A 27,228-nucleotide genomic window follows, 5' to 3' on the forward strand; every position below is an offset into this window, starting at 1 on the left:
AAATCTGAACAGGCTAAATAATGTTAGCTTCTAGCTAAGGTGAAAATTCCTGTTACTTTATGTATTCATTAAAGTAATTAATGTGTATTTATGTAACTTTTTTAAATTACAAGACAAAGTCGGTCAGTGCTTCAGAGACCTTACATTTATGTACATTTAATGATTAAAAAAAGAAAAAATACAGCACTCTAGCTATTATTCTTAGCCTTTCCCATGTCTTTCAAATGTTAGTGTCTCCTGTTAGAGATGAGGGATGAGAATTATGCAGAGTGTTCAAAACATGGTTGCACAAGGGCTCAGCATCTGTCATCTGAAATATCCTGAGGTTTGTGTTTTGTTTTCTTTTTAAAGGCAGTAGTCCTTCATTTTGCTTTACAAGAGAGGCTTCTGCAGTGAATTTTCAAGTCTGTTATTCCTCTCCACTAAGACTGTGGGCTTAACTCATTTGCCTGAATAGTTTATCATTCTGTTATTGTTGTGCTCCTGAATCACCTACACACGGTGTCTCATTTTTGTTAGAACTTTACATATACAGCAGGTATGGCACCTGTTCGGAGCAGGAACAAATGCTAGTGCACTATGATCCTTGAAGAGGCTTTTCACTAAATAACTTGTCTATAAAAGAGGGAAACTCTTTCCCACACAGTCACACTAAGAATTGTATGTTTTCCCCTTTTCACATAAAATTCAGGTTGTGGTGTTTTTTAAAAGATGAACAGTTGGTTTATTACTTGGGTGGAAAAAATACTTCAGCAACAGCTTCTTAGTCCTCCTGCTCCCCCTGCTTTAACACCATTCTTCCACTTATCTTCTCCTGTTGTTATCAGTTACGGTTGTTACATTCAGAAAACTTCCATGAAGATTACATATAGAAATGCTGATATTTTCCTGAGGGAAGACTCTTAACAAAATTTGTTGGTAGCACCAAGGAAACTTTGTATTTTCTCCTCATTGTCAATTATGTACATACCTTACCAAATTCCTAACACTGAGGTACATTTAATTTCTTATCTTTCATTTCTTGTTATGATTTCATGTGTTTTCACTTGCTGTAAATAAACCTACAAGTAGCAGATTCTTTAAATCAGTGTATCTAAATCCTAATAAGTAACATATCTTGGATTCCTGGCAGGAAGTTGCGTGCTGTTCTGGCATATTTATTACACCTTTCTTTTCTTCACACTAAGGACAAAACTGTCTACAGTAAAAATGTCTACATGTAAAAATTCAAGTGCAATAAGTTGTTTAATTCTAGCAGGAGATGTTGTAGCTTTTCTTGCGAATAATTTTAGTTCCTGTACTAGCAGCTGACTGCGTGAGCGTTTTGTTTTAAGGCATGAGCTACACCTGAAAGGGGTCAAGTGAAGAACTGTAGTCTGTTTAATCTTACAGTTTCAGCAGTGGACACTATCGCTGATCTCAATTTCTGAAAATTGTATTTCAAGCCAACAACCAAATAAGGAGAGTATTTTCAGACAAAGCAGTGGTTTTCAGACAAAGCAGTGGCAGACAAAGTGTGGTTTCCCATGCTATATAAATGTTGATTTGATTTCAGAACACTTTGGTTGATTTGATTTGATTGTAAATGTTAAGCATTTTTCTTTGCTTGAAAATGGTTGTTCTGCTATGTTGCAGAACTCTCTTAAATGCACACCTAAATACAAACCAGTTACACTGGGCTTTTCTTCAGAGTATTTAAAACATATTGATCTTGATACTTATGAAACAAAAATTCATATTGTGAAACGAATGATATACAAACACTGGCACACAGTCTTTGTCAATGCAGAATCAAGCATATCAGCTCACTGTATAATGCAGTAATTATAGCATGTATTATTGTGCCACGTGTTAAGAATTAGGGACTTTTCCTTTTAATGAGTAGTCCATGACAAATAATCTGTCTAGTCATTAAACAAACAGGAGAGGTTAAAAGAGGTGCAAAAAACAAAAGGTCACATAGATATATCTGCATTGAAATGCCTGCGCCATAGTAGAAGATAAATATTATGATTGAATATGATGCATATTACTCTAGGAAGGTTTTCTTTAGTGTCTTTTCACAATTTTGAGAATAGCTTTTGATCTTCTAAAGTTATCACTTTCTTCTGATTTTCTTAGTTTTTAGAAATCCATGACCTTCTGTCCACATTCACCATAGCCTTTACCATCATGCTCTGTTACCTTTCTTAGCTTGTGTTAGCCTTGAAACTTGTGTTTATTTACATTCTATGTGTGCAAAGTTTGTTTGCTTTTTAATAAAGCTGTGGTTATTTATAAATATGCTTCTTAGAAAGATGTATTCACGTCTTCCCCCCCAATAATTTAGAAAAAATTTCCACAGCAGTTGTGTATCTGTATGGAATTCAGGACATGGTTGAAATTTTATAACTATTTGGGCAGTAATGTGTGACAGACACATATCTCATTAGCAGTGCTCCAGAGAGCCAAAAACATACCTGTTCTCTTTTATACTGGAGCACAAGAAAGAAATAACAGAATCAGAGAAAAATACCTTCTTTCTTCTAAAGTTCTGTGAGTTAATGTACATCCTCCTGTGGCCATCAAACTTGCACAGTGTTGTCTCTCTTAAGATTCTTTACCAGAATCTTTGTTGAATCTTAATAAATAAAATTCAACATTGTTTATCTACTGTTCTGCTAACTAATTTTCAAAGAATTTTATCGTGCCAGAAGCAAATATTTGACTCTTATGGTAGTCACGCTTATGTGTCCCTGTCATGTTATAGGTTACAGTGTGATGCTTGACTGAAGTTGTATGTTCATGTGTTTTAATAGATGTACGCGTGTTTTCGTTTTCTAAGACTAAGGCTGGTGGGAGGTAGTTGCATTCTACAGGCATGTGTTTTGACAGATGGAGAGAAGCTTTTTATGTTGATTTTTCAACAGTCATCCTCTGCAAGACTTCAAGCTCTTTCTGGCTACTGGGAAATTAAGAGTTGGTGATTCAGCCTTTAATTTTGATCCATCTGCTCAAACTAATGAGATATCTCATTTGTAGGCTTCACTTTGAATTACCAAATGCATCTGAAACTATAACGTTTGTTGTATAGCACAGTTATCCTCTTGTTTAACTTGAGGACAGATACAATGGTAGATGGCTCAGCCTACTGAGTTTTCTAGGGTTTTTGTTATAGAAACTTTTTATCGTGACTGAAGAAGATCAGAAAATGTCCCAAAGGTTTCCAGGTGCTTTTTAAGTCAGTGTGCTCTTTTTGTAGAATTACTAACAATGTAGATCTTCATTAGAACGTTTCTCTGTCAGATCCTACCTCTTAAGACTGCTTTAAGTGAGAACCTGTAGTGCTGTTAAGTCTGCTTTCCTGGGACTGTCCTTCTGTGCTCAATGTTAGCTGGGGAATATTTGTTTTCATGTCATACTTTGAATTTACTATGTTCTGATATTATCTGAAAAGATGTTAGATCCTCTTGGACTCGTTTGCACTTTTGGAGTTTTATTTCTACCAAAGATTCTTTAAACAAAGAAAGAAAAAAAAAAAAAAAAAACCAACCTGAAGTTACATGTCGTTTATCAGAGAATATGACTCCACGCTCAGTTGCAGGTAGAGTATTTTTGCCAGCATTTATCTTCAGGGATACTGTTCCCTTTAAGACTGAGTGAAGGCTCAGTCACTGAAAATTATCAGTCCCTCAAAGTGATTACATCTTTCTCTTGTCAGGCTGTCACCAGTAGTGGGCCACGTGCATTAACAACATGAATTCAGCTACAGAGCTGAAAAAGTTTCTTCATATTTTACAACCCTGTGAGAAGGGCATCCAGTGATGATGAGCTCTGGGGAGTAGGTAGCACCTTTCTGAGGCAGCCTGTAGAGAACCTGGTGAGATCAGCAAAGACAGAGTGACTGAAGACCATACTTATCAACATCATTTTTACAATAAATTGGAACATTGCTTTACTAGCCAGTTTAGGACAATGCATATCATACTGTCTTTATCTTCACAATGTATGAGGGGGAAAACACTCTTGTAATGTTATGCTTTGATAAATAACATAGTATTTTTAGGTGTTTTGAGAAATAGCATACTATTTTTAAGGTTGAGTTGTTTGTTTTTTTTTGCCTTTGAAACATATCATATGTAAATTTTAACTTTATGTTAAATTCCTTTATCTAAAAAAGATGGAGCTGTTGCTCTTTGCCAAAGTTCAGTAGCTTAAGTTAGTACCCTAGGGAATTAACTCTTTGACTCTGACCCTTACTGCTGTTGTATAGGTTCACATCCATTATATCTCCTGCTCTTGCTGACCTTTTGCTGTCTTATCCTACTACCTTGGTTACTGAAAGAAGATCATATCTTTCTCTCATTGTCCCCACAACCTCATAAATACTTTTACTGTTACGAATTTGTCAGAGCCTTACTGTTTCCTATCTTTATTCTCTTTTTCCTCTCCTCTCCTCTCCTCTCCTCTCCTCTCCTCTCCTCTCCTCTCCTCTCCTCTCCTCTCCTCTCCTCTCCTCTCCTCTCCTCTCCTCTCCTCTCCTCTCCTCTCCTCTCCTCTCCTCTCCTCTCCTCTCCTCTCCTCTCCTCTCCTCTCCTCTCCTCTCCTCTCCTCTCCTCTCCTCCTTTTTCTCTTCTCTCTTCTCTTTTCTCTTCAAGGTGGTCTGAACATTCTCTCTTGATCAAAAAAAAAGTAAAAACATGAAATTGCATTAGATTTCTTGGGATCCTGTTAATTTCTTGTGTTATGAATTAGAAGGGGAGTTGCTGAAGTTCTTTGAAAGCTTTCAGACAAGGGACTTCCTCAAACAGCACTCATAAATCTCTCTTGTTTTTGCCACTTTCCCCAGACTGCTCATCTCTTCTGTTTCTGTAACCTTTCCTTTTTTTTTTTTTTTCCCTTCATAGCTGGTTCTCTTTGATATTACTTAAATCTTCAAAAGAAGTCATGTGTTCTCTTTGCCCTTGGTGTTGTTTCAGCACTTCTATACTTACTCTCTGCACCTTACTTTTCTGTATGTCTTTTTTTCTGACCCTCAGTACTCTGTTACTCTCCATGTCTTCAGCCACAGATATCCAAGTTTCAGTCCTTGTTCCTTACCAAGTGTGCTTTGCTTGTTTGCCTTTTTGGTTGTTTATTAGAGTTTTTAACTTGGAGTGTTTTTGGCATTCTCCTGTCTTCTGAAGCCTCTTTTCCTTTTTAAGACAATGTATGTCTGTTTTCTTACTGCTTTTGAGAGTTTTCTGTGTGACTCTGAGATGACAGATTGTCTGTTTTAACTTTTCTTCCACTAACTCTGGTACTTGATGAAAAGTTCATTCTCTCACTGAGCTTGGTATTTTCAGTTCATACCAAAAACTGACTGTTCGTGGAAGTTCTGACATCTTTCTGGGACTCTCATTGTCCTTGCTGTCTGTGCAGGCATGGAGACTCAAGGTATCGGTACATAAGTACTGAGGATACATCAGTGCTTTACAGGAAGTGGTTTCAATATGTGAGGAAGAGCTTTTCTGGTGGCCAAAGATGCCAGGCAGTCTGCTGCAAAGGACCTGGATTTTTGAAACAGTAAATAGCTATTGAAAGCCTCACCATGTGTCCTGGGTTGAGTGAGTGGTGGGGTTTTTTGGTGGCAGGGGAGGGGGCTATCGGAGTGTCCCCCTGTGAGAAGCTTCTCGAAGCTCCCCCAGCTCCAAGCCAGCTCCACTTCTGTTTGGAAAATTGAGCCAATCAGCTGTGCCTCTGCGATAACGTATTTAAGAAGGGACGTGGTGACGGGCAGTGGGACTTGTGAGGAGGAGTTGCTGCAGCTGCATGAACACCAAGGTCAGTGGAGGAACGGAGGAAGAAAGGAGGGGGGAGGTATGCCAGAGCAGAGACCCCTTTGTGTCCTGTGGTGAGACGGCAGGGCGGCCCCCCCTGCCACCCATGGAGATCTACAGTGGAGCAGACATTGATTTATGGCCTGTGGCTTCTGCTCAGATAATCAAGGTTCTGTGCCCGAAGAAGGCCGGGGTCTCATGGGAAAAGGCAGCCCCGCTGCTGTAATTCAGTGCTGGGAGGATTGCAGCATGCGGGGGTGTCCCACACCGGAGCAGCTCGGTAAGGGCTGTAGCCGTGGGAGGGACTCCAGTTGGAGAAAGATGGTGACCCATGACGGAGCAGTGTGGGGAATGCTGCAGCCCATGGGAGGAATTCAAGTCAGAGAAAGTTTGTGGAGGACTGTCTGCTGTGAGAGGGGGACCACGATGGAGCAGGGGGGAACAAATTTTGGACACTCCCCTCACCAAACATGAAGGAAGTGGCAGCGCTGACTGCACCCCCCATTCCCTGCCCCTGCGCCACTGGGGGAGGAGGTAGAGATATCGGGAGCAGAGCTGAGCCCGGGAAGAAGGGAGGGGTGGGGGGAAGGTGTTCTCAACATGTGGCAATACTTCTCACTGTCCTACTCTGTTATGTGTTGTTAGTGTCTGTAATAAATGTATGTTCTTTTTTTTCTTCCCCTAACGAGTCTGCCTTTTGCTTGTGACCATAAAGGGGAATTTTCTCTCCATCCCAGTCCTATCTCGAACCCCAAACCTGGCTCTCTGTCCCTTCTCATTGCGGGAGGGGAAGGGAGAGAGAGGTGCTGCATTGTGGTTGGCTGCCAACCAGGCCCAAACCACGACACCATGACATCCAAAAGCGAATGCAGTAGTAGTATTCATACATATTTAGCAACAAATCCAGTCAACTTGAGTGGAGCAGGCTTCAGAAGCTGTAAACCGGTGGAGCTACGGCAACCTTGTTAGAATTAGCAAACTAATAATCTTACTACTGGGAGTAAAAATGTAGAGGAAAACTAAACAATGAACCGCCTTACACAAACCATCCGTTCTCGATGATGCGCTGTGAGTGGTGATTTCAGACTGCCCATTTTGTGCTTTTTTCAGTTCAGTTTTCTTAACCTCTTGAAGAAAAATGGCTTTTCAAGTACCTTGTTAGTTTCTGAGCTTTTGCTTCTCTGGTTTGAACTAGTTTTAGGTTTAGCTGACTGCTTGTGTCTCACCATTTTGCTTTTGCAGTATTGTCTCAACCACATCTGATGTAGCTATGACAAGCTTTACTTTTTTTTCTTTTAAAATTAAATTGGGATTTTTTTTTTAATGCACAAAATATAGCCATGTGTACTTGTTAAATTTTTAATTAGTGCATGCATTGGGTGGTTAATATGCAGTTTTCTGGTGATCAAGCTTGCTTTATTAATTAGAATTTATGTACTTAATTAAAAAGTTGTTCTATACAACTGTTCTGCATTTAGTTCATTACAAGTAATATTGAGATGCTATATATTTATTTTGTAATCTTAGAATACTATCTAAGTATCACCTTGCACAGATTTTTAATACTTCACCCTTTCAAATCAGGATTTTTGATGTCACAAATCAGAAGCTGATTACACTTGAATTTACGTAGTCAAAGCTGGTTCTTTGCTATATGTTGCACATAAAGCATTCACTTCGTAATTGCTCTCTATTTACAATAATTGACTTGAACTTTGCAGCACTAAGAAATGTCATCTTGTTTTTCTTACAATGCTATCTTAAACCAAAAAAAGAAACACTGAGTAGTTATTTAAACCTATTTTATTAAATTGTCAGAAGTTAATTTGACAGGTATTAATTTCATCTGTAAAAATGATGGATTAAATTTCTTTATTATCAGTTTCCCAGCTGTTATTTGGTTGCAGAAGCCGTGTGAAGATAAAAGTTTAATAAGCTTAGTTACTGCAACTGTTGACAACGCTTTTATAGCTGTGTCATAAGATAAGATTTAATAAAACAGTATTTTCTTCAGAAGTCTCTCTGGAACTTAGTACCTTGAGAATTAAGCTTGTCCTAGTATTTTTCCTGGCTGAAATAGTGTTTATAGCACACTTCGGAAGAGTAACTCTGAAAAGTTACTGGATTTGTTAAAATGTATGCTTTATCGATATTGGGTATTTTTCTAGACTTCCATCTTACAGCCTAAAGAGTTTATTTCAGTCTGAGTTTTTGTAATTCTCTGTCTATACAGATTGCTTCTACTTCATCACCCGGTGAAGCTTATTTGCATATATATGTGTATATATTGTTTCTATATTTATATATGCACACATGTATGTAAGTATATTAAAATAGGCAAATACAGAAGGTAAAATGGTCTGGCAGGATAGCTGAATTATGACTGATCGTTCTAGATACTATTTCTCTGTCAGCTGATTCAGTGAGGACTTGAATTCTTTGGATAGTTTTCTGTAGAATTTCTTTTGCAGTTTTTGCACAATTAGGGCCCATTTGTATGTATGGTTTCTTTAACGAAATCACAGACAAACTAATTCAGTCATGGTGCACTATTTTTATGTTGTGCATCTTCATAATTTATTTATGCACTACTTTTCCATAATAGCTGCCTTTTTCAATTTTAAGGATATAATAGTTAATATAATCTTACGCCTGAATAAATGAAACTTTATATCTTACTTTAATTAAAATGCTATATTGATGTGCTGTGTAGAAGATACTCTTCAAAAAATGTTATATACCAGATGTTTCATGTTATTGTCAAATGCATGTACTATTTTCCTTTCTATTTGGCTTTAAAAATTTAACACCTTGTCAGCTGCCTATATGAACAGCTGAGGAAATTGCTGGAAATGGAGGCCATAACAAGTTGCACATATAATAATCTATTATTCTTCAGTTACATAGCCTTCTAAATGTTCATGTGCTATATTTCTGTGCCTTATGTCAATTTTTCCATATATGTTTGTATTTACATAGTAGCTCATCTGTATATGTGTACTCAGGTGTTCATGATGAATTTATGTAGACCAGAAGCATCAATTTAATATCCTTCATTAATTATGAGTTCACGAGGTCTTCAGTTTGTGTCTGTAGTCTTGCATAGCTACACAATAATGTTGGTATTGGTAATACAACTGTTTAAAGTAGCAAGTGTTACTGTTTAGAATTATTATTATTATTATGATATTATGAATGTGCATTGAATCATTAAAAGAAAAAAAATCAAATTTAATTCCAAATGAGTAAATTCTCATAGCCTAAAATTATATTTAAATGAAATAAGAAATAGTTACATCTTGATCCAGTTGGCCTTTTATGGATGACCTAAGCATTAAGTTACAGATGTATGGCTGACAAGTGTGGTGAAGGCAGCTTGACCAGTCTTGCAGCCTAATGCAATGAATTTTACTAACTCTATGTAAAAAGCTGTTTTTCAAACATGGGACTGCAGACCATTAGTGGTCTAGAAGATTGTGGGAAGTTAAGTCTTGTGGATCCCTCTCAGCTTCATACTGTTCTTTGGTAAGAATTTAATGGCAGGAATAAATGGTACTCCAGAAGACATGTTGAGGATTGTCAGTGGTCCAAAGCTTTTGAAAATTCTTGCTCTATAGCCCAGAAAGAAATGGTTTTATATGCTTAGTTTAACATAATAGATAGTATCAACTAATAAACTTCCTATTATTGTCAAAACTTCTGTAAATTTTTCAAAATGTGACAAGATAACTACTGTCCACCAAAATCTTATGCCTGTCACAGACTTCTTAACAGATGTTACCAGAGAATCCAGTAGTAATGTCATTAGTAGGTTTTAATCTGAAATACAGAGTAATATAGGATGCTATAGGAAATAAGTTATTTTGAGTAATCCATGAGGATGGGAAATAAATATTCTTTATTAAGACACTAAGATGCATCAGGAAATTCCTTTTGACTTTACTTCAATTCATTTTCCAGAGTATGACATCTCTCACATATGTAGTGCAGTGTTGTTCATAGTTTTCTTTGTGGTTATTGAAGAGATGACTCCAGAATATGTTACCTTTGTATATTCTAATGTATTTAACCATGAGGTGTTTATGATGTTCTTATTTAGAAGAGGATATCTTGAGAAGGACTGTGTATATAGGTTATGGGTTTACAAAGGACATTCTAATTGTTCTAGCACAGTTTACTATCATTTGAAAACTATTGCATCATTTAAATTCTTTATAACTTTATTAAGTTTTATATTTTTAAAATTGCTTGTACTTGAGGGCAGTTCTTCACTTTTCTGATGATGTAGAAAACCTGTTGATTAGAAAAAGCAAAAAAGCTTCTGGATAAAGGTCTGTGTTTTTAAATCAGTACTGATAAGAAATAGGCTAGAAAACATGACTGTTCTGGTTTTTTATTGTTTAGTAGGTTTATTATGTTACTGGATCTTACAAAACCAGAAGATACAGAGGTTGACATCACAATTTTCTTAATCTTTTTACTTAAGTAAAAGGAATGGTAATAAATATGAAGATTTCTGCAGTATCCCCTATGTTCCTTTCCTTTAGTAAAGCTGAATAGAATCTGCTTATCAATACTGGCTCCTGGGTTATTTTTCCATATTTTGGATGGTATACATATAAGTATAAATATTTTTGGAAACATGAAAAGAGATATGGTAGACATGACTGCTTATTCTGGAGTGATATTTGTCAAAAATATAATTTATGATAATGTAGAATCATATTTTATTTTACAAAGTCAAAATAGTTAATGTCAGAACAGGACAAAGGGAAATGCTTGAAGCCAATTATTTCATGATCTTGTTTTTCTAAAAAAAAGATGCAGTGAAAAGCTGCTTATAATTTTTAATAATAACTGTCGTTCAAGTCCATTGGCATCTGAAAAAATGCAATTGTTAACTGCCTAATGACATATATTTGCATAGTAATAGACTAACTATTCTTGCTTAATTTTCTATGCAAGAATAGATATTGCTATTTCTATTTCTTTCCTGTCAATTAAAATTCAGAATAATTTCTACTACCTGTAGGAGTCAGTAAAGTATTGGTTTTTAGTCTTAGTGAATAATTTACCCTCTACTTTAATTTTCATTCTATTCATTTTCCCTCTGCATTTTGTCATATATTTAGCTAATGTTACAAATTGAAGATAGCATAGATCCCATTATACTGTTCTGAAGCAGGTTTTCTTTAGTGTCCAGAGTCCATATTTAAGCATTTATTCCAAAACTGAGCAATTATTTTATAGGCTATCTAATAGAATTCAAAATATAACATAACAGGATCATAAACACAAGTGCTTGCAATTTTAAAATTAATAATGTAGAACTTCGTAATGTAAATTAAATCAGACAAACCAGTCAGCACACATTAATGGGAAAAGTGTATAACTGTTCTATAGGTATAAAGGAAGACTCATGAATTTTCATATGGGCAAGTACTTTTTACTCAGGAGCATCCTCCTGGTAGTGCTGCTGCATACACACTGACTGTTCTTCAGTGTAAAGGTTTGATATAATCGAAGTCTCCTATTTTAATGCTGGAGGCTTGATGTCAGACTTAGCTGTCCAGAAATGTTTTATCCGTAGCTTTGAATGGAAATGACACCAAACCCCTATCATTTTTATGTAGTGGCAGAAGACACAATGTTATGTTTCACATGAGCGTAACCGAGTCCCTCCCTGGAATGCCTGTGCACTACTATACGGGGCCTATGGAAATAAAAGGAGAAATTAGGGGTCTGCATCCAGTTGCTGAGCTAAGATCATATTGAGATCAGAGATGTGATGTGATAGCTCACGTGGCTGAGTGCTGCAGTGGATGGAAACAGGCTCTTGAGCAAAGTCAGGCCAGGACGGCAAGAAACTTGCTTGAATGTGAGAGCACAGCGGGGATACCTGGAGCTCTGCGTAGGGGAGGATGATAAGTCATCTGAGGGTTTAGGAGGAGGATTAGACAGCATACAGGCATGAGCAACTATGTTGTGGGAGTTTGCTACAGAGCCAGTGATCAGGAATAAAGTAGATGAGGTCTTCTTCAGACAAGTGGAACAAGCTTCATGCTCACTGTCCATGGTCTTCCTGGGGGACTTTACCACCCCGATATCTGCTGGAGGGACAATATAGCAGGGCAAAAGCAATCCATGAAGTTTCTGGAGTTCATTGATGACAGCTTCCTAGCACAGATGATTGAGGAGCTGGTGAGGATTGATGCTGTGCTGGACCTTGAACTTACACAAAGGGAAGGACAGGTTGGGGATGTGAATTCTGGGAGAAGCCTTGGCTGCAGTGACCATGAGATGATGGAGTTCAGGATTCTGATGGAAGGAACAAGGCAAAAAGCTAGACCACAGCCCTGGGCTTCAAGAAAGCACTTTGACCTCTTCAGGGATCTGATGGAAAAATCCTATGGCAGGTGTGGTCCAGAAGAGCTGGTTGATTTTCAGGGATCACATCTGCCAAGCTCAAGAATGGTCCAGCCTGATGTGCAGAAAATCAAGCAAGGGTGTCCTAAGGCCAGCATGGATGACAAAGAAACTCCTGACAAAGCTCAAACGTGAAAAGGAAGCATACGGGAGGGCTAAGCAGGGACAGGAGATCCAGGAGGAATGTAAAGTTACTGCCCAATCATGCAGAAGTAGGATTAGGAAAGCTAAACCCCATCTGGAGGTGAATCTGGAAAGGGGTGTAAAAGGCAACAAGGACTTCTTTCTACAAGTACAGCAGCAGCAAGAAGACTAGGGAAAATGATGGCTCTTTGCTGAATGGGGCAGGAAAGCTGGTGACAAAGGACATGCAGAAGATTAAGCTACTCAATGGCCTCTTCACCGTGGTCTTTGCTGGCAAGATTTGCCTACCAGGAACCCCGAAGTCCCTGATACAAATGGAAAAGATCAAAGACCTATCCTTACACTTATCCTTACAGAAATCCATGCAACCTGATGGCGACACCCAGACATGCTGAAGTAGCTGGCCGGTGTCATTGCAGAGCCGCTTACGATAATCCCTGAAAGACCACTGAGAACTGAAAGACAGCACGTCACCCCTATCTTCAAAAAGGACAGGAAAATCATGTCTGTAACCTGACTAGCAGGAGCTCAATTGACGTTATAATGTTAAAATGAAGGGAAAAAAAGTCAAAGCGAGGAAGAAAATTTATCAGCTTCTAGTTAAAGAAAAATTCCTTGGTCGTCCCAGACTAAAATGTCTTATTAGATATAATCCTAAAAGGCCAATTTAATAGCTAACTGTAGTAAGGCCATTTTTTTGTGGTGCAATCTACCTTTCATGGGGGATTCTGCACACCTTTTAAATCATCTTCTGCCACTTGGAAATCAGTGAGACAGTAAGCTTTCAGAATGCCTATAGATTATATAGAATCAAGGAAAAGATATGTCAATATAAATGTGTATGGTGGTTGTTGGAACTACTTGGGACTATTCCACACGTATTTCTTTTGCACCAAAGAGAGATTTTACATACTTTGACATCTGTAAAAATTTTTTTCAGTGGTAATAGTTCATAAGATCTGTGTTTAAAAGTCTATGGTTAAGTGGGAAGATCTTTTGCTAGAGATGATACAACAAAGATAGAGGAAAGATAAGGAAAAATGAATTAAATAAAACCAGGAGCAACTTAAGTTTATATTGAGAATTAGAGTTATAACAATAAAGATTGTAACAGGTCAGAGAAGACAGAGCAGGAGCTTCATCAAGAAGGAAACTGAGAGAAATTAAAATAAAGAATAAGAAAGATGGTGGTATTCCAGAATCTGTGTGATAGTAGAGCCTTTTTTACAGATTTAGAACAAAAAACGCTAAATGGAAGAAGGGCAGATAGGAAGAAAATTAAGGAAGCAGTTCCAATGTAATGTCCTTACCACAGCTTTTTACATAGAATTTCATGAACAATAATTAAAATGAGGTGGGACTATATTGTACGATATTCATTAAGGTAAGCACTTCTTAAGTAAAAAATACATTTCAATATTAAAAGAAACATCAAAATTGAGATGATAGGACAGATGTCTTTAAAAAGTAGTATTGTTACAGATAAATAAATGAGCAAATGCACACTACAGTAGTAAAAATATCTGTAAGCTAAATAGGAGTTACTACCCTTAAAAGCTGGTATATCTAAGTAGAAAGATACTTGATAAATAGCTATGTTAAACAAATCCTTTTTTTAATTAGATTCTGTAGAGGTTTTTTCAAAAATCCTAGTTTTTGATTAAACAAGGATGATCAGAAGTAATTTATTTGAGTGAATAATTAAATCAAAATTTAGCAGAGACAGCAACTAATGGTAATCTATCAAAAGTTCAAAATATATCACATTACAGCACTGATTAGCTGATGTGACATTACAGATTTCATTGTTGTTGTTATTAGTTAATATATTCTGTTAAATATTGTCTGGCATTGTGTTGCTTTGTTCCTCAGCAGTTTGCTGAATGTTTCTCTTGAATTTACAGATGTTTTAATGGTGACTCGTACTGAATTTTTTAGGCATTTTTGACCCTTCAAGCCTGAATGAAAATTTCTGTGTTTTGATGCGAACATTGAATTTTATACGATGAGTAAATGCAATCTGCTTTTAACTTGTGAAGAATTTTCTATACAAAAGGAAGGATGTATAAAATGTCTCATTAGAACGAATTTCTAGGCAGCTGAGTAATCCTTCAATTTTCTGTAGTGTAGAAGATCATCTTAATACACATGCAGATTATATCAGTATTTCTTTTAAATACAAGATGTACTCACATGAATTAAAATAATTAGAAAGTAAATTCAAATTCTCTTCTTGCCTTGGGAAGTGTCACAGCCTGTTCAGCTTTTTCCATTCCTGTGGTGTTGTTTAATATGTAAAAAGACTTCAATATGCAAAATACAAAAATCTGCTAAAATAAAGGCAAGATTTTCTACATTAAACTTTTTAAACTTTAGTATCCGTCATCTTATAAAAATTCTTATTACATATACTTTATTGCTGTTCTTTTAATTACTAGTTCTGGATAGTGATCTTAATAAGTTACTGTGACATTAGTGAGGAAGGGGAGGTCACTTTTATACACTGTCATGCTATCATTTATATCTGATAATCGAGGCATTCTGATTTTGCAGTGAGTTTGATCAGGAGCTATTAGTGAGCCGCTTGTGTTGTTTTCATTTATATTTTCATGGAATATACAATGTTAGGCACTGGGATTTTGAACTGTATCTTGGCAGTTGGAGAGAAATCACAACACAAGAGAGAAACAATTTTATTATTCCTTAAAAGGAAGCTAGACATTAGTGAGTTGTACTTAGTCTGGGAGATGGTTTTATTTAATGAGGTGCAAAGGATGATGGTTTTAACATAAATAGGTGCAGTCACTGCTCCTTGGGGAGAAGTATTGGAACCTCATCTGGTATTGAATTTTGTAAAATACTTGGAGGAGGTTTCATGCTCACTTAAAGGAAGAAAATGGTTGGATAGGTTGATCTGTTGATCCATATACCCTAACTGTTCTTTTTCAATAGAAGTAATACCCAGGTCAAGAACTGGATAACACATAAAAGAATATGTTATAAGGATTTAGCTGGGTTGAAGCCAAACAATGTCTTGAAGCCAAAATAAAGTGTATATATATATACTTGTCTCCAAACTGCATAATTAGTATCAATATTGCATTATTTAAATTCATTCTTTCATCTTAGCTTCCTTGAAAGATGTGATGCAAAGTGGGTGGCAAAGCATAGGCCTTCTGTCCTCGAGGAAAGGTGTTAAGTAAAACAGAGATGCCAAACTCAAGCGTTCTAGTGATCATCACTCTAATAACAAGATGGAAAGATACCTGAAAGAGTCAGTGTGCTTCCCCAGAAAGATGGAGGCACCATTTTGGTGTTATAGAGATTGTTAATTTAAAAGACACGTTTTCCAGTAGCAAAAGCTTACCACTAGCATCTTTACTGTCGAAGGCAGAAGAATGGTGTTTCAAGGGATTTCAAGTACCTGATTCTAAATTTTCATGAATGATTTTAGACACTTTTGTTATGCATATATGTGGTCTGTTTTTTCTTTCTCTTCTAAGTGAGAATATAAGTCCTACTGGCATCTAGTTACATGTCTCTGACGACAGAAACGTACTAGTTCTTGTAGATATTTTGAATAATACCACGCTTTTCAGGGCTTTGGTGATGCACTAACACATTTCAGAAAGATTACAGCCTGGAATATGCAGCACTTGGGGAATGCAGGCACTTCTTGTTGTAAATTTTAAACAAAGTCTTTGGCGAAAACATTTTATTTGTTTCATACTTTAAGAAAATTCTGGGGAGGTAACCTAGCTAGATAAATTTGCTTTCTATTTTCTTGTATATTTTTTATTATGTAAAAGCTTTGGTTTCAGGAGAGCAGCAGCAGACGCTTTCAGCACTAGGGCTATATACACCAGAGCTAGCTTTGAACTGCAGAGTACAGATCTAATTACACAGCTTGTAGCTGTGGAACGACTTCTCTGTATTCTAAATGACTTTTCCTAACTTATTTGCATAATTTAATGCACAGAGATTTTTCCACTGAAATATAATATTCTCTGACACAGTTAGGACAGGCTAAATTAACCCTCTTAAGACTATATTGCTGTCTCACAACGTATTTCGTAAATACCAACTTCATTAGGGGAAAAACATTCAACAAGGTGTTATATATCAATTTTTAAATACAGCTGGTTCTTTACAAACATATTTGGTGATGTACAGAGATTACAAGTAAACAATAACCATAAGATTGGGCACCTCTAATCGGCTAATAGAGCGATCTGTTTTTTTTAATCAGACTTGGTGTCTGTCTACCTCTCACTGAGAAGGTCTTCTTATTGTCAGCAATTTGTGCAATCATTTTAAATTTAAAAATTTTATCAGGTGTTGACGTGAAATGTTGATGAAATGAACATGTTATCATGTTGATCATGAAATACATAAAAGTCAATGAATTCAAGTATGCATTATTATTTTAAAAACAGTGGGAGTTAAATTCCATAACGAAAACATGCTACATATCTGAAAATTAGGTTTCTTTCGTTAAGAACTGTAGAAAGGCATATGGGTAGAAGACAGTTATACAAGGCTTGTTTCTTAGTTATTGTTTGCATAATACGGTCTTATGTTTTTCTGAATTAATGATTGCTGTATTGTCAGACACTGTCATACAATGATTCTGGAAGAAGAAGAAGATGACAACATAAAAAAAGTGTTAAGAGAATATCAAATGTGTTCTTTGACCAGTGAATATTCTGAGGGGATTTTATGCATTAGACCTTTATTTCTTTTAGTTCATTTAGTGCAAGAGATTTGATATGTTAAAGAAGTAGTCCTGGTTTAGGACAGATCTTCATTCCAGAAAATTAAAATCATGTGATAGATACAACAAAGAATAATAGAAAAAGAAGAGATGGTCTGCTATGTAGGGCAAAGAACGCTTCACTGAAAATTTAGATTTTTTCCCTGCCTCTGACAGTTTATGTCTGATAATACACAAGCTGAAGCTGCTGAAATTAAAATCTTTAGAAGTATGTGCTAATCAGGACATTTAAATTTTGAGAATTATGACATAGGAAGCATTGATCTGATGATTAAAAGTGTTGGGTGCTCTTGGCTTCAGTGGAGTTAATAAGAGCTCTGATTTATCAAATCATATATAGCGAGCAGTATGGTCTGACATCTTAAGTTTCACACTCAGAGAATACACTTAACCTTAGTTTCACTTGCAAAATTAGAATACGAGGAATAAATGTTGTATACATTTTTTCTTGTTGTTATATAATCCTGACTTCTTGTAATGATTAAACTCACAGCAAACCCCGTTATGGAATTGTTAATTCTTGAGAGCAGGGTTTGATCAGACTATGCTAGATAAAACAAGGTTAAAAACTAGATCTTAATTCATTAATTGAGCGCTGTCTGTTTCACACGCTGAATGCGGCAGGTTATGTATTGATGTAAGAAGATTAAATACACACTGTGTTAAAGACTGGCTTCCCAATTTAGCACCATCCTGTTTTCTACATATTTTTCATGGTAGCCCAGCCAGCTCTTTCAGGTCAGGGTTGGCAATTCCAGGTGTTTTTTTTTAATTTCTCTTGCATAGCTACTATTCCTAGTGATGCACTTGAAATATCTTCCTGTCCCTAGCCCCCTGATAGAGAAATAGGCTGCTTGGTTTTCACTTACTGTGGAAAACCCAGCATAGAATTGCACTTGTCCTGTTTAGTTTCAGCTGCATGTAAACAGAAGCTTTAGAAATCATAACTGAAGTTTTATCAAGTCTGTACCAAGACTCTGCTAACTGAAAGGAAAAATATATGCTCCCTAAATATTAACCCCTCAATTCACTGGGTAGATGGAGTAAGAAAGAATGTCAATGCTTTTTATGGCTACAGTTTATTTCTATACATAGTATTGGATATCAGAAGTAACTTTTCAATATTATTAATTTATTGACATTTATAGCATATAATGGTTAAAATAAAAGATAAAGGGACCTTGGAGCATAAAGTGCAATGTGGTCCTAATCCAGCTGTCTTCTAGTTCTTGAAGCAGCTAAACTGAGTGCCTCCAAGTATCAAATTCCTGAAGCTCCTAGGATTGTTTCTGAACATATACTATGGCAGGCAGTGATGAGAAAGGAACATTTTAGTTGTTTTTATGTAAAAGTCTCCAGCTCTTTTTCCAGCACTGCTGACATTCTCAGCAGCATGAAAAAAAATGTGAAAATGTTTCTCATAAACATTTTGTTTATTGCTTTTATGGATATTGAATATCGTATCAGCAATCCTGCCGTTGCAGTGGTAATATTCTTGTGGGCTTTTAACTATGAGCACTGTGCAGGAGTTCTCTTTTCCATTTTTTTTTTTTTTCTTTCTTCAATTTCCTGTCCAGTACCCTGGACTGTATAATTTTATTTCTGCTAAGAATTCCATTTTTCTATGAAAATTCAATTTCATTTATTTTATGATTTTATTTTTTTAAGGCATTTTGGTCTTTTCTAGTACCTCTCATAGCTGTACTTTTAATATCGGCATTTCTTGAGCACATATGTATCTTATCTAGTATCTCAAGTATATGACTGCAGGTGTGCCCCATTCTGTACAACTATTACATTGGTAAATCTTCCATAATGAAAAATAATGGGTTTTTTTGTCATTTTTTAGATTAATCCTCAGGTTTGTCATCATTTCAAATAAAATCAAGGCAACAGACTTTAAAAAAGGGTTCAGATTCTTTCCTACTGAGACAAAATGATTATTGAGTGAGGTGTTTTAAAGTATGTTAATTGAAGGGAAAGTATTGCAGAAGTAATGCTATCTAGTCATTTTAGAAATGTTCAATGGTCAAGTTTAAGTTATACAATATATTTGTATTTTGTATGTTTGTTTTATATTCTATAGCAAAGTGTCAGTTTATTTTCCTACAGAAATTTACGTTGAGTTTCTAATATTTCATAGAACTGTAGAATGGTTTGGGTTGGAAGGGACCTGAAAGATCATCTAGATCCAACCCCCCAGCCATGGGCAGGGCCCCCTTCCCCAGCCCAGGGGCTCCCAGCCCCGTCCAACCTGGCCTTGAACCCTTCCAGGGAGGGGGCAGCCACAGCTGCTCTGGGCACCCTGTGCCAGTGTCTCACCACCCTCACAGGGAAGAATTTCTTCCTTATATCTAAATTAAATCTACTGTCTTTCAATTTAAAACCATTACCCCTCGTCCAATCACTCCACTCCTTGATAAAGAGTCCCTCCCCATCTTTCCTGTAGCCCCTTTTAGGTACTGGAAGGCTGCTATAAGGTGTCCTTGGAGCCTTCTCTTCTTCAGACTGAACAACCCCATCTCTCTCTACCCATCCTCATAAGGGAGGTGCTCCAGCCCCCCGAGCATCTTTGTGGTCCTCCTCTGGACTTGCTCGATCAGGTCCATGTCCTTCTTATGTTAAGGGCCCCCGAGCTGGACCCATCACTGCAGGTGGGGTCTCCCGAGAGCAGAGCAGAGGGGCAGAATCCCCTCCCTCGCCCCGCTGGCCACCCTGCTCTTGATGCAGCCCAGGACACGGGTGGCTTTCTGGGCTGCGAGCGCACATGGCTGGCTCACTCGGTTTTCCATCCACTAGTGCCCCCAAGTCCTTCTCCGCAGGGCGCTCTCAATCCACTCATGGCCCAGCCTGTATTTGTGCTTGGGATTGCCCCACGTGCAGGATCTTGCACTTGGCCTTGTTGAACTTCATGAGATTTGCATGGACCCACCTCAAGCCTGTCCAGGTCCCTCTGGATGGCATCCCGTGCCTCAGCATGTCAACGGCACCACACAGCTTGGTGTCGTCGGAAACTCAGCTCAGGGTGCCCTCAGTCCCACTGTCCACGTCGCCAACAAAGATGTGAAACAGCACTGGTCCCAGTACCAACCCCTGAGAAACGTCACTCGTCACTGCTCTCCACTTGGACATCGAGCCATTGACAACAACTCTTTGAGTGTGACCGTCGAGCCAATTCCTTATCCACCGAGTGGTCCATCCATCAAATCCGTGTCTCCAATTTAGAGACAAGGATGTCGTGCAGGACGGTGTCAGATGCATTGCACAGGCCCAGGTAGATGACTTCAGTTGCTCTTCCCTTATCCACCGAATGCTGTAACCCCATTGTAGAAGGCCACCAGATTTGTCAGGCACGATTATCCCTAGTGAAGCCATGCTGGCTGTCATCAGCCACCTCCTTATTCCCACATGCCCTAGTATATTTTCCAGGAGGATCTGCTCCATGATCTTGCCAGGCAGAGAGGTGAGACTAACTAGGCTGTAGTTCCCCAGGTCTTCTTTTTTTTCCCTTTTTATACATGGGAGTTATGATTCCCTTTTCCAGTCAGTTGGAACTTCACTGGACTGCCATGACTTGTCAAATATGGTATATAGTGGCTTAGCCACTTCATCTGCCAGTTCCCTCAGGAACTGCAGATGCATGTCATCAGGTCCCATGGACTTGTGCACCTTCAGATTCTGTATGTATTTCTGTATGACTAGTAAAAATTAGATATGAATGTTACTGCTTCATCCACCCACCAGTGTACTACTTTTAGCACCGTTTCATCCAAGAAAGAGGTTGGATCACATCTACTCTCAAGGTGAGGTAGAGTTAAAGGCAGGGAAGAAACCTAAAAAAAAACAACAAATTTTCTTCTAAGTCTTCAAAATAATATTTCCTTATCTTTTTGGTGTTGCCTATCATTGTCTTAGGAGGACCCAGGACATCGTAGTTACAGTTGACTTCAGAGTATCAGTTCCTAAAGGCTCTGCCTGCTTATGACTGGAACCAAGAGTGATTTTTGTCACAATTACATTTTCTGCAATGGGCTCCATACAAGTTGCTGTTCATTTATATAATAATTGAAAGGAAGATTCTTCAACTAAGGGCCTATTTTCTACTGTCTTCTGTGACTAGTAGTCTGTGCTCTGCTTTGTGTAACTGTAGTGAATTACAGTTTTACCTGTCCTCATTTCCCAGTACAGTTTTTTTACCTCTTCGTTTTTTTAAATAGGTGTAGGCCACCAAAATGTTACACCTATATTTTTTTTATTGCAGCTTATTTAGTTTTAAGTTGCCACCTAATATTATTCTTTCTTCCTATCTTGTTTAAACAAACCCTAAATAATTAAAACCTGGATAATGAAGAGGTTTACTGGATATAGCTACACACTTGTGTGCAGATTTACTTGCTATTTATTTGACTGGGTTTTTTTAGTTTTTTCAAACTGTAAAAGCATTCCTGCTTGCAGCTGCTCTTTTAGTTTTGTCCTTCTAGCCATGTAACTCCTACCCACTTCAGAAAATTGACTCAGGCCACACTTCATTTGGTCTTTGATTAGGAATTTTAAAAAGGTCAGGAGAACCAGTAAGATATTTATCAATATTATGTCAAAGCATGCAGAAATATATTAGTCTAATATATTTGAACTTAATTAATATTAATGCTGTGTAAACACCATTCTCAAAGTTGCCATTTTAGATTTAAGATGTAAGTAGTGATTTCAAAATTAATGCAAGACTGAAATAAAATAGAATCGAAAAGATTAAAATACAGTGAAAAACAATCAACAAACCTATTTTGTTGTTAAATCATAAAACCCCTTAGTGTGTTTTCTTTTTTTTTTTTTTTATATAATGGATATAATGGAATCAAGATGTCAAATGTTTTTACACTTTCTAACTCAGGAGTTTCAAAATTACCTGGATAATAAAAAAAAAAAAATCCTATTTCACCTTGATGCCCGATATTGTATTTCTTCAGTTTCTCAACTTTCAAAATTTATCTATTTTCACAAGATTAATTTTAAATTTATTCAGCAAAGAATCAAATGTTAATATGACTCCATTTAAAAAAAGAAACAAATTAGTAAACTATAAAATTAAGTGGATTTTAAAAGCAAGGGGATTTTTTTCAGTGAAACCTGTTGACATGCTGTTTATAACAAATAAGAATTCACTGAAGAAGATGTAGTGGATCTGTTAATAAAAGGAAGTGGCTGACTTGCATAGTTATGTATGTTTATTCAGGCTTTCAATACAAAAAATTACAAAAAGGTGAATAGACAAGTAATCCTTAAACAATTAATGATGACAGAAGGGACGTACACTGTCCTTTTGTTATGTTGGGGTTCTCTTAATTTCTGCAGACATTTTAAAAAGATTTTGCCAGTGTGTCGTTTTTGAAGTGGGAGAAAATTGGTATGTTGCTAACTGACAGTATCAGAATATTTCTACTCAGCTGAAAGTTAATAATTGTAAGAGTCACAGTGTTACTGAATTGATGATGGAAAGATGTATCAGCTAAGCTAAAACAGGTATAGAGTAATTGCTCCCAGTGAGCAAATATTTATGCACACATTGTTTCTCTTTTGGTCTCTTCTCTGTAGTTGCCTGAATTAATTTGCTTGGTTTTAATTGTAAATTTAGAATTTAGATAAATTCACAACTATTATGTCTGCTTATATATAAAATTATATTTACATTATACATTTATAATTACATTATGAATTTCCAGAGGCAGTAACTTGTTTAATTATACCCTAAATACTTCTATTTTCTTAATAGTGTTTCATTTTAAATTAATTCAATTATACACTGCAGGTTGATACAAGCATGATTGTGCCAAAAGGTCAAAATTAACCTCTGATTCTCTGGAATTTGACATAGCAATCTTAAAAAGCAACTGAAACTATCTTAAAACAGAACTGTGAAGCCATGGTTATATTTTTAATTAAAACTAGATGGACTTGCAAGACAGTGTTTGCCATTTACATAAGAGCCAGGCACTCAAACTTTTCCATATGTTAGTTTTAAGAACACAGAAATTGTCATATTGCTCAAACGAAAGAGTTGTCAGACGAAGTATGTGGGGTCAATTTAAGCAAACCCTGGGCAATACAAGGTGCTTAGGGGGACAGTATAGAACATTTTCCTCAGTGTACATTTCCCAGCAGTATGTGGTTAACAGGCATTCAGAACTGGAATTAAGTGGTATTTAAATACTTTTCCCCTTCTACACCAGTCGGGGGGTTTAACTGCCATGATTCGTCTTAAATGTGCCTTGCAGTGAATCTTAATTTAATGTCAGTTTAAATTGCTTCATATACATATCTAAAGGAATAAGTATTAACATCTCATTGCTGTCTCTTGGTTCAGATACCATGTGATGGTAATAAGCATAATAAAGTGAGAGTGGGGTTGATTGAATGATACTCAACTGTATTTCCAAATCCTACTGCAGATATGGGTACAAATAATTTTTGATTACCACTCAACTTTATTTGATATTTTCAGGGAAGTGTCCTCAGTGTTCCTAAAGTATCTTACTGAGTGATAGTATGGGGTTTAAAATGCATAATCATATCTCTTACTTTAAAATCTGTATCCCCATTATATATTTTGCATTTGTTGGTGCTTTATTTCATTCTCCTCTTTGGTTGTCCAGTGGTTTAGGACTGCAGTATCACTCTGAGGTTCTTCATAGTCAATTTTTGTTTCCACTGTCTCGCATAGTCAGGTTGTACCACCAGGAAACTTATCACCTCACTGTTTGCTTTCCAGATCATTTAGGATGTGTCAAATAACATAACTCCTTAAATCAATTATAATCTCCCTACTCTGTGAAAATGAACTATTTTGCTGACAAATGTTCCCTATCTTTTAAAGACTAAAGAATTAAAAGAGAAGCTTCTCAAAAGCTACATGAAAATATTAGATACAATATAAGCCAGATCACCATTTAATTTCCCCAAAGTAACATTAATTTTCATTAGTATGTCATGTATCAACTTTTTTTTGTTGTTCCTCTAGGGAATATTTTGCAATTAAAGTGTTTTCATTAGTTGATTAAGACTTTTGCTATTTCTCATCAGCCCTGTTTCTTTCTATCTTAAGGTGATGGTGTTTGTTCATGCTAGAAATGCCACAGTCCGAACTGCTATGGGTCTTCGCGAAAAAGCAAAAAACAATGGTCATATTTGTCACTTTTTGTCACCCAAGGATCAGATTATGGGCAAGCTGAAAAACAGGTGAGTAATTTACGTTAGTACTCTTTACAGTCCTAGAATTGATGTTTTTACAAGACAGTCCAATATAGGAATAGATGAAGCATTTTTGAGCTTCTGGGAAGATACATTTTGCTCTGAAGGGGCATGTGAAATTGATGAATTGAATAGAGGAAAGGAAAGAGTAAAGGTGAAGGAAGAGAAAATTGCTGTTGCTTTTAGTTTTTTAAACAAAAGCTGATAAAGATTGCGTTTTATGCAACCTGTACTACTTGACAGTAGTCTTCATGTAAACTGCAGTTTAGGAAGTCGCTAAACCACCGGTTGCTGCAATCTGGGGCAGTACCTGTCTCCCGCTTTTTGCACTGTTTTCCTAAGCATCTGCTACTGTCCACTTTTAAGACAGAAAACTGTCTTAAATTATTACTCTGACCCAGCCTGTAAATTTAGCACTTTCCAAATCCATCTGGCTTTCCTCACGAATCAACTAATGGTGGGCGATCAATAAGTAATCTATTTGAGAGTTGAAACTGGGAAAGACATTTGAATCTCACAAGGGTTTAGCCCCCCTTAATCTGATCTTGTTTAAAATATGTATATGGGTCATAAATTACTGGCATTTTGAGCAGCGGCCAAATACTAGCCAGCTGAAACTGTGTACATTTTTATGCATTCTAACAGTTCCGTCTTTGCATGAATTGTGTTAACCTTCCAAATTTTTTTCTAATGTATAACAGAGAAGTAATGTAGTTTGCAACTTCTTTTCATCTATTCAAGCAATATACCAGTATTTCTGCTGAGATAATATTTCCAAAACAATTCTTAATTCGATGTTATATGTGACATTTATATTTGGTGATACTAATTGAGGTCTAAAGATTAACATTAACATTAATCTTGTTAATATTTCTTGAAAAATACCCCAACTAAATAGCAGAACATAGAGGAGATATTTATTCATTGTAGAAAGTTTAATGTATGTATAGGATACCTTCTCTTCATCGCAAAGGTATTAATAAACTTCAATATTTTGGGCCTCCGAGAATTAGGAATTTTTTGAGCATTTTAGATTCTATGTCCATCTTTAGATTACTTTATACCTCTGAAGATAATGCGAAAAGTTTAATTCAGAGTTACTAATTATGAGTGGAAGATAGATGTTACGGTTGGTAAATTCAAATTTCTGAAATGTAGAGAAAATTCCATTTTAAAGAAGTTTTTTTTTAAGTCAGGATCAAGTATGTTCTTTCTGTTGAGATGTTTCTGAGAGCTATAATAAATATTTTAAAAACAATGCTAAGTTATAAATTGATGTCCTTCTATTTCACAAAATAGCATATAAAAAAGCCCCTCTTTCTAGTGGATGTAATGTCTTCTGTGTTATAAAAAGAACATCAAACCTGAACCTGGAGATGCCATGTTTCTACTGTAAAACTGATAATTAACACTGAACTTTTTCTCATTAGATTTCTTAGAACAAAATCTGAAATTCTTATTTTATTAAAAATAATATTAGGGGGTTTTATGGTAATACAGAAAAAAAATATTTTAAGCTGTTGGAAGTACCACTGCTTATTTAGACACTGAAAATTACTGATAAAGAAGCTAGGAAAAATCATATGCTTATTTCAGTAGTGCATGTTACGTGAGGAATCTGCCAAAGAAGTATTTGTCCAACTTACTCTGTATTTCAGTGAAAACTACTGCTGTATGTTGAGTTCTCATCATCCTGGCATTAAATTAATTAGGAAGATATTCTTATGTTAATGGGAACCACAAGAATGTCACAGAGAAAAGTTCTGTACCTATTTGGAATACAGGTTATTGCTACCTGTGCTTGAATAGTGATTTAAGGTAGCATTTGCAGTACAAATTAAGAGTGGTAGAATAAGATTAACACGGCCTATAGGCTGATTGACCACATATCTGGAAAAACTTCTTTTCTAAGGGTATTTATGCATCACACTGAAATCTACGGGATACCAAGTAAAACAGCAATTTTCCCTGCTCTTTTTCTGTCCCCTACATCCCCCCCAGCACACATATATTTGTGATGAATCCCAGCATCTGTTCTAAATCAAATTTTGAATTGTTTGAGGATTGTAGTTCCAAATGTTGATCTGTGTGAAAGATTGTAGAAAAGCTGACTATGCTTTAGAAGAACTTCCAGAAGTTTTTTAACTTCTGTAATAAAGCAAACTGGCCTTCATTGTAATTAAAAGCAAATTAATTCTTCTCTTATGTTTTATGGTAATCTTAGATCCTTTTGACTACTTTCTGCATTATTACAATAGCAAAAATGCTTCTTTTGCCCAGAAGGCTTAGGGAGTTGTGTGTTATAAAATGTAATTGAAGAAGCATGCGTGGTATTGTGAAGATCCATTTCACATACTATAATACAGTCAGAGACTATACTTCTCCTTATATTACCTCAGAATCTTAGGTAAACCAATAAATAATAATTAAAATAATTTAAAGATTCACAACAAAATTCCACTAAATTAAGCGGTTATTTTGATGCTCAATAATTTCACTACACTGGGAATTCCCTGAAACATTTACAAACTGTTACCACAAGAAGTGTAGTCATTGTGTGAAAGATATGATTATTCTCCATTGGAAATGCCTGAATCTTTTATTTCAGTATTCTATTTTATTTTTAAATGTAATGTGTAGACATTATGACAAGAAATCTTTAAACATAGAATAATATGAAGCATGTAGCAGTGTTGGCTGCTTTTTTTTTTATGAAGATGTCAGTGTCTTTTACATTGATTAATACCAGATTTGTGACACTAGTTAGGAGAGTTCTCTTTTGATTTATTTCTTATTATGAAAAGCACATTTGAAATCAGGGCATTTTTTTTAATCAACTGT

At 36.3% G+C, this 27,228-nt stretch overlaps 1 protein-coding gene across 1 annotated transcript in view; it reads left to right on the forward strand.

Annotated features, from left to right (window-relative positions):
- Nucleotides 1-27,228, forward strand: part of LOC116959307 (activating signal cointegrator 1 complex subunit 3-like) — a 160,482-nt gene that overhangs the window by 130,256 nt on the left and 2,998 nt on the right. The window contains exon 14 of the mRNA XM_042803432.1: nt 24,242-24,375. Within this exon, the coding sequence (XP_042659366.1) occupies nt 24,242-24,375 (134 nt within the window). The remainder of the gene's footprint in view (nt 1-24,241; nt 24,376-27,228) is intronic.

This window comes from Tyto alba, unplaced genomic scaffold (assembly GCF_018691265.1).
Source record: "Tyto alba isolate M040663 unplaced genomic scaffold, T.alba_DEE_v4.0 Super-Scaffold_40, whole genome shotgun sequence".
NCBI classification, from domain to species: domain Eukaryota; kingdom Metazoa; phylum Chordata; class Aves; order Strigiformes; family Tytonidae; genus Tyto; species Tyto alba.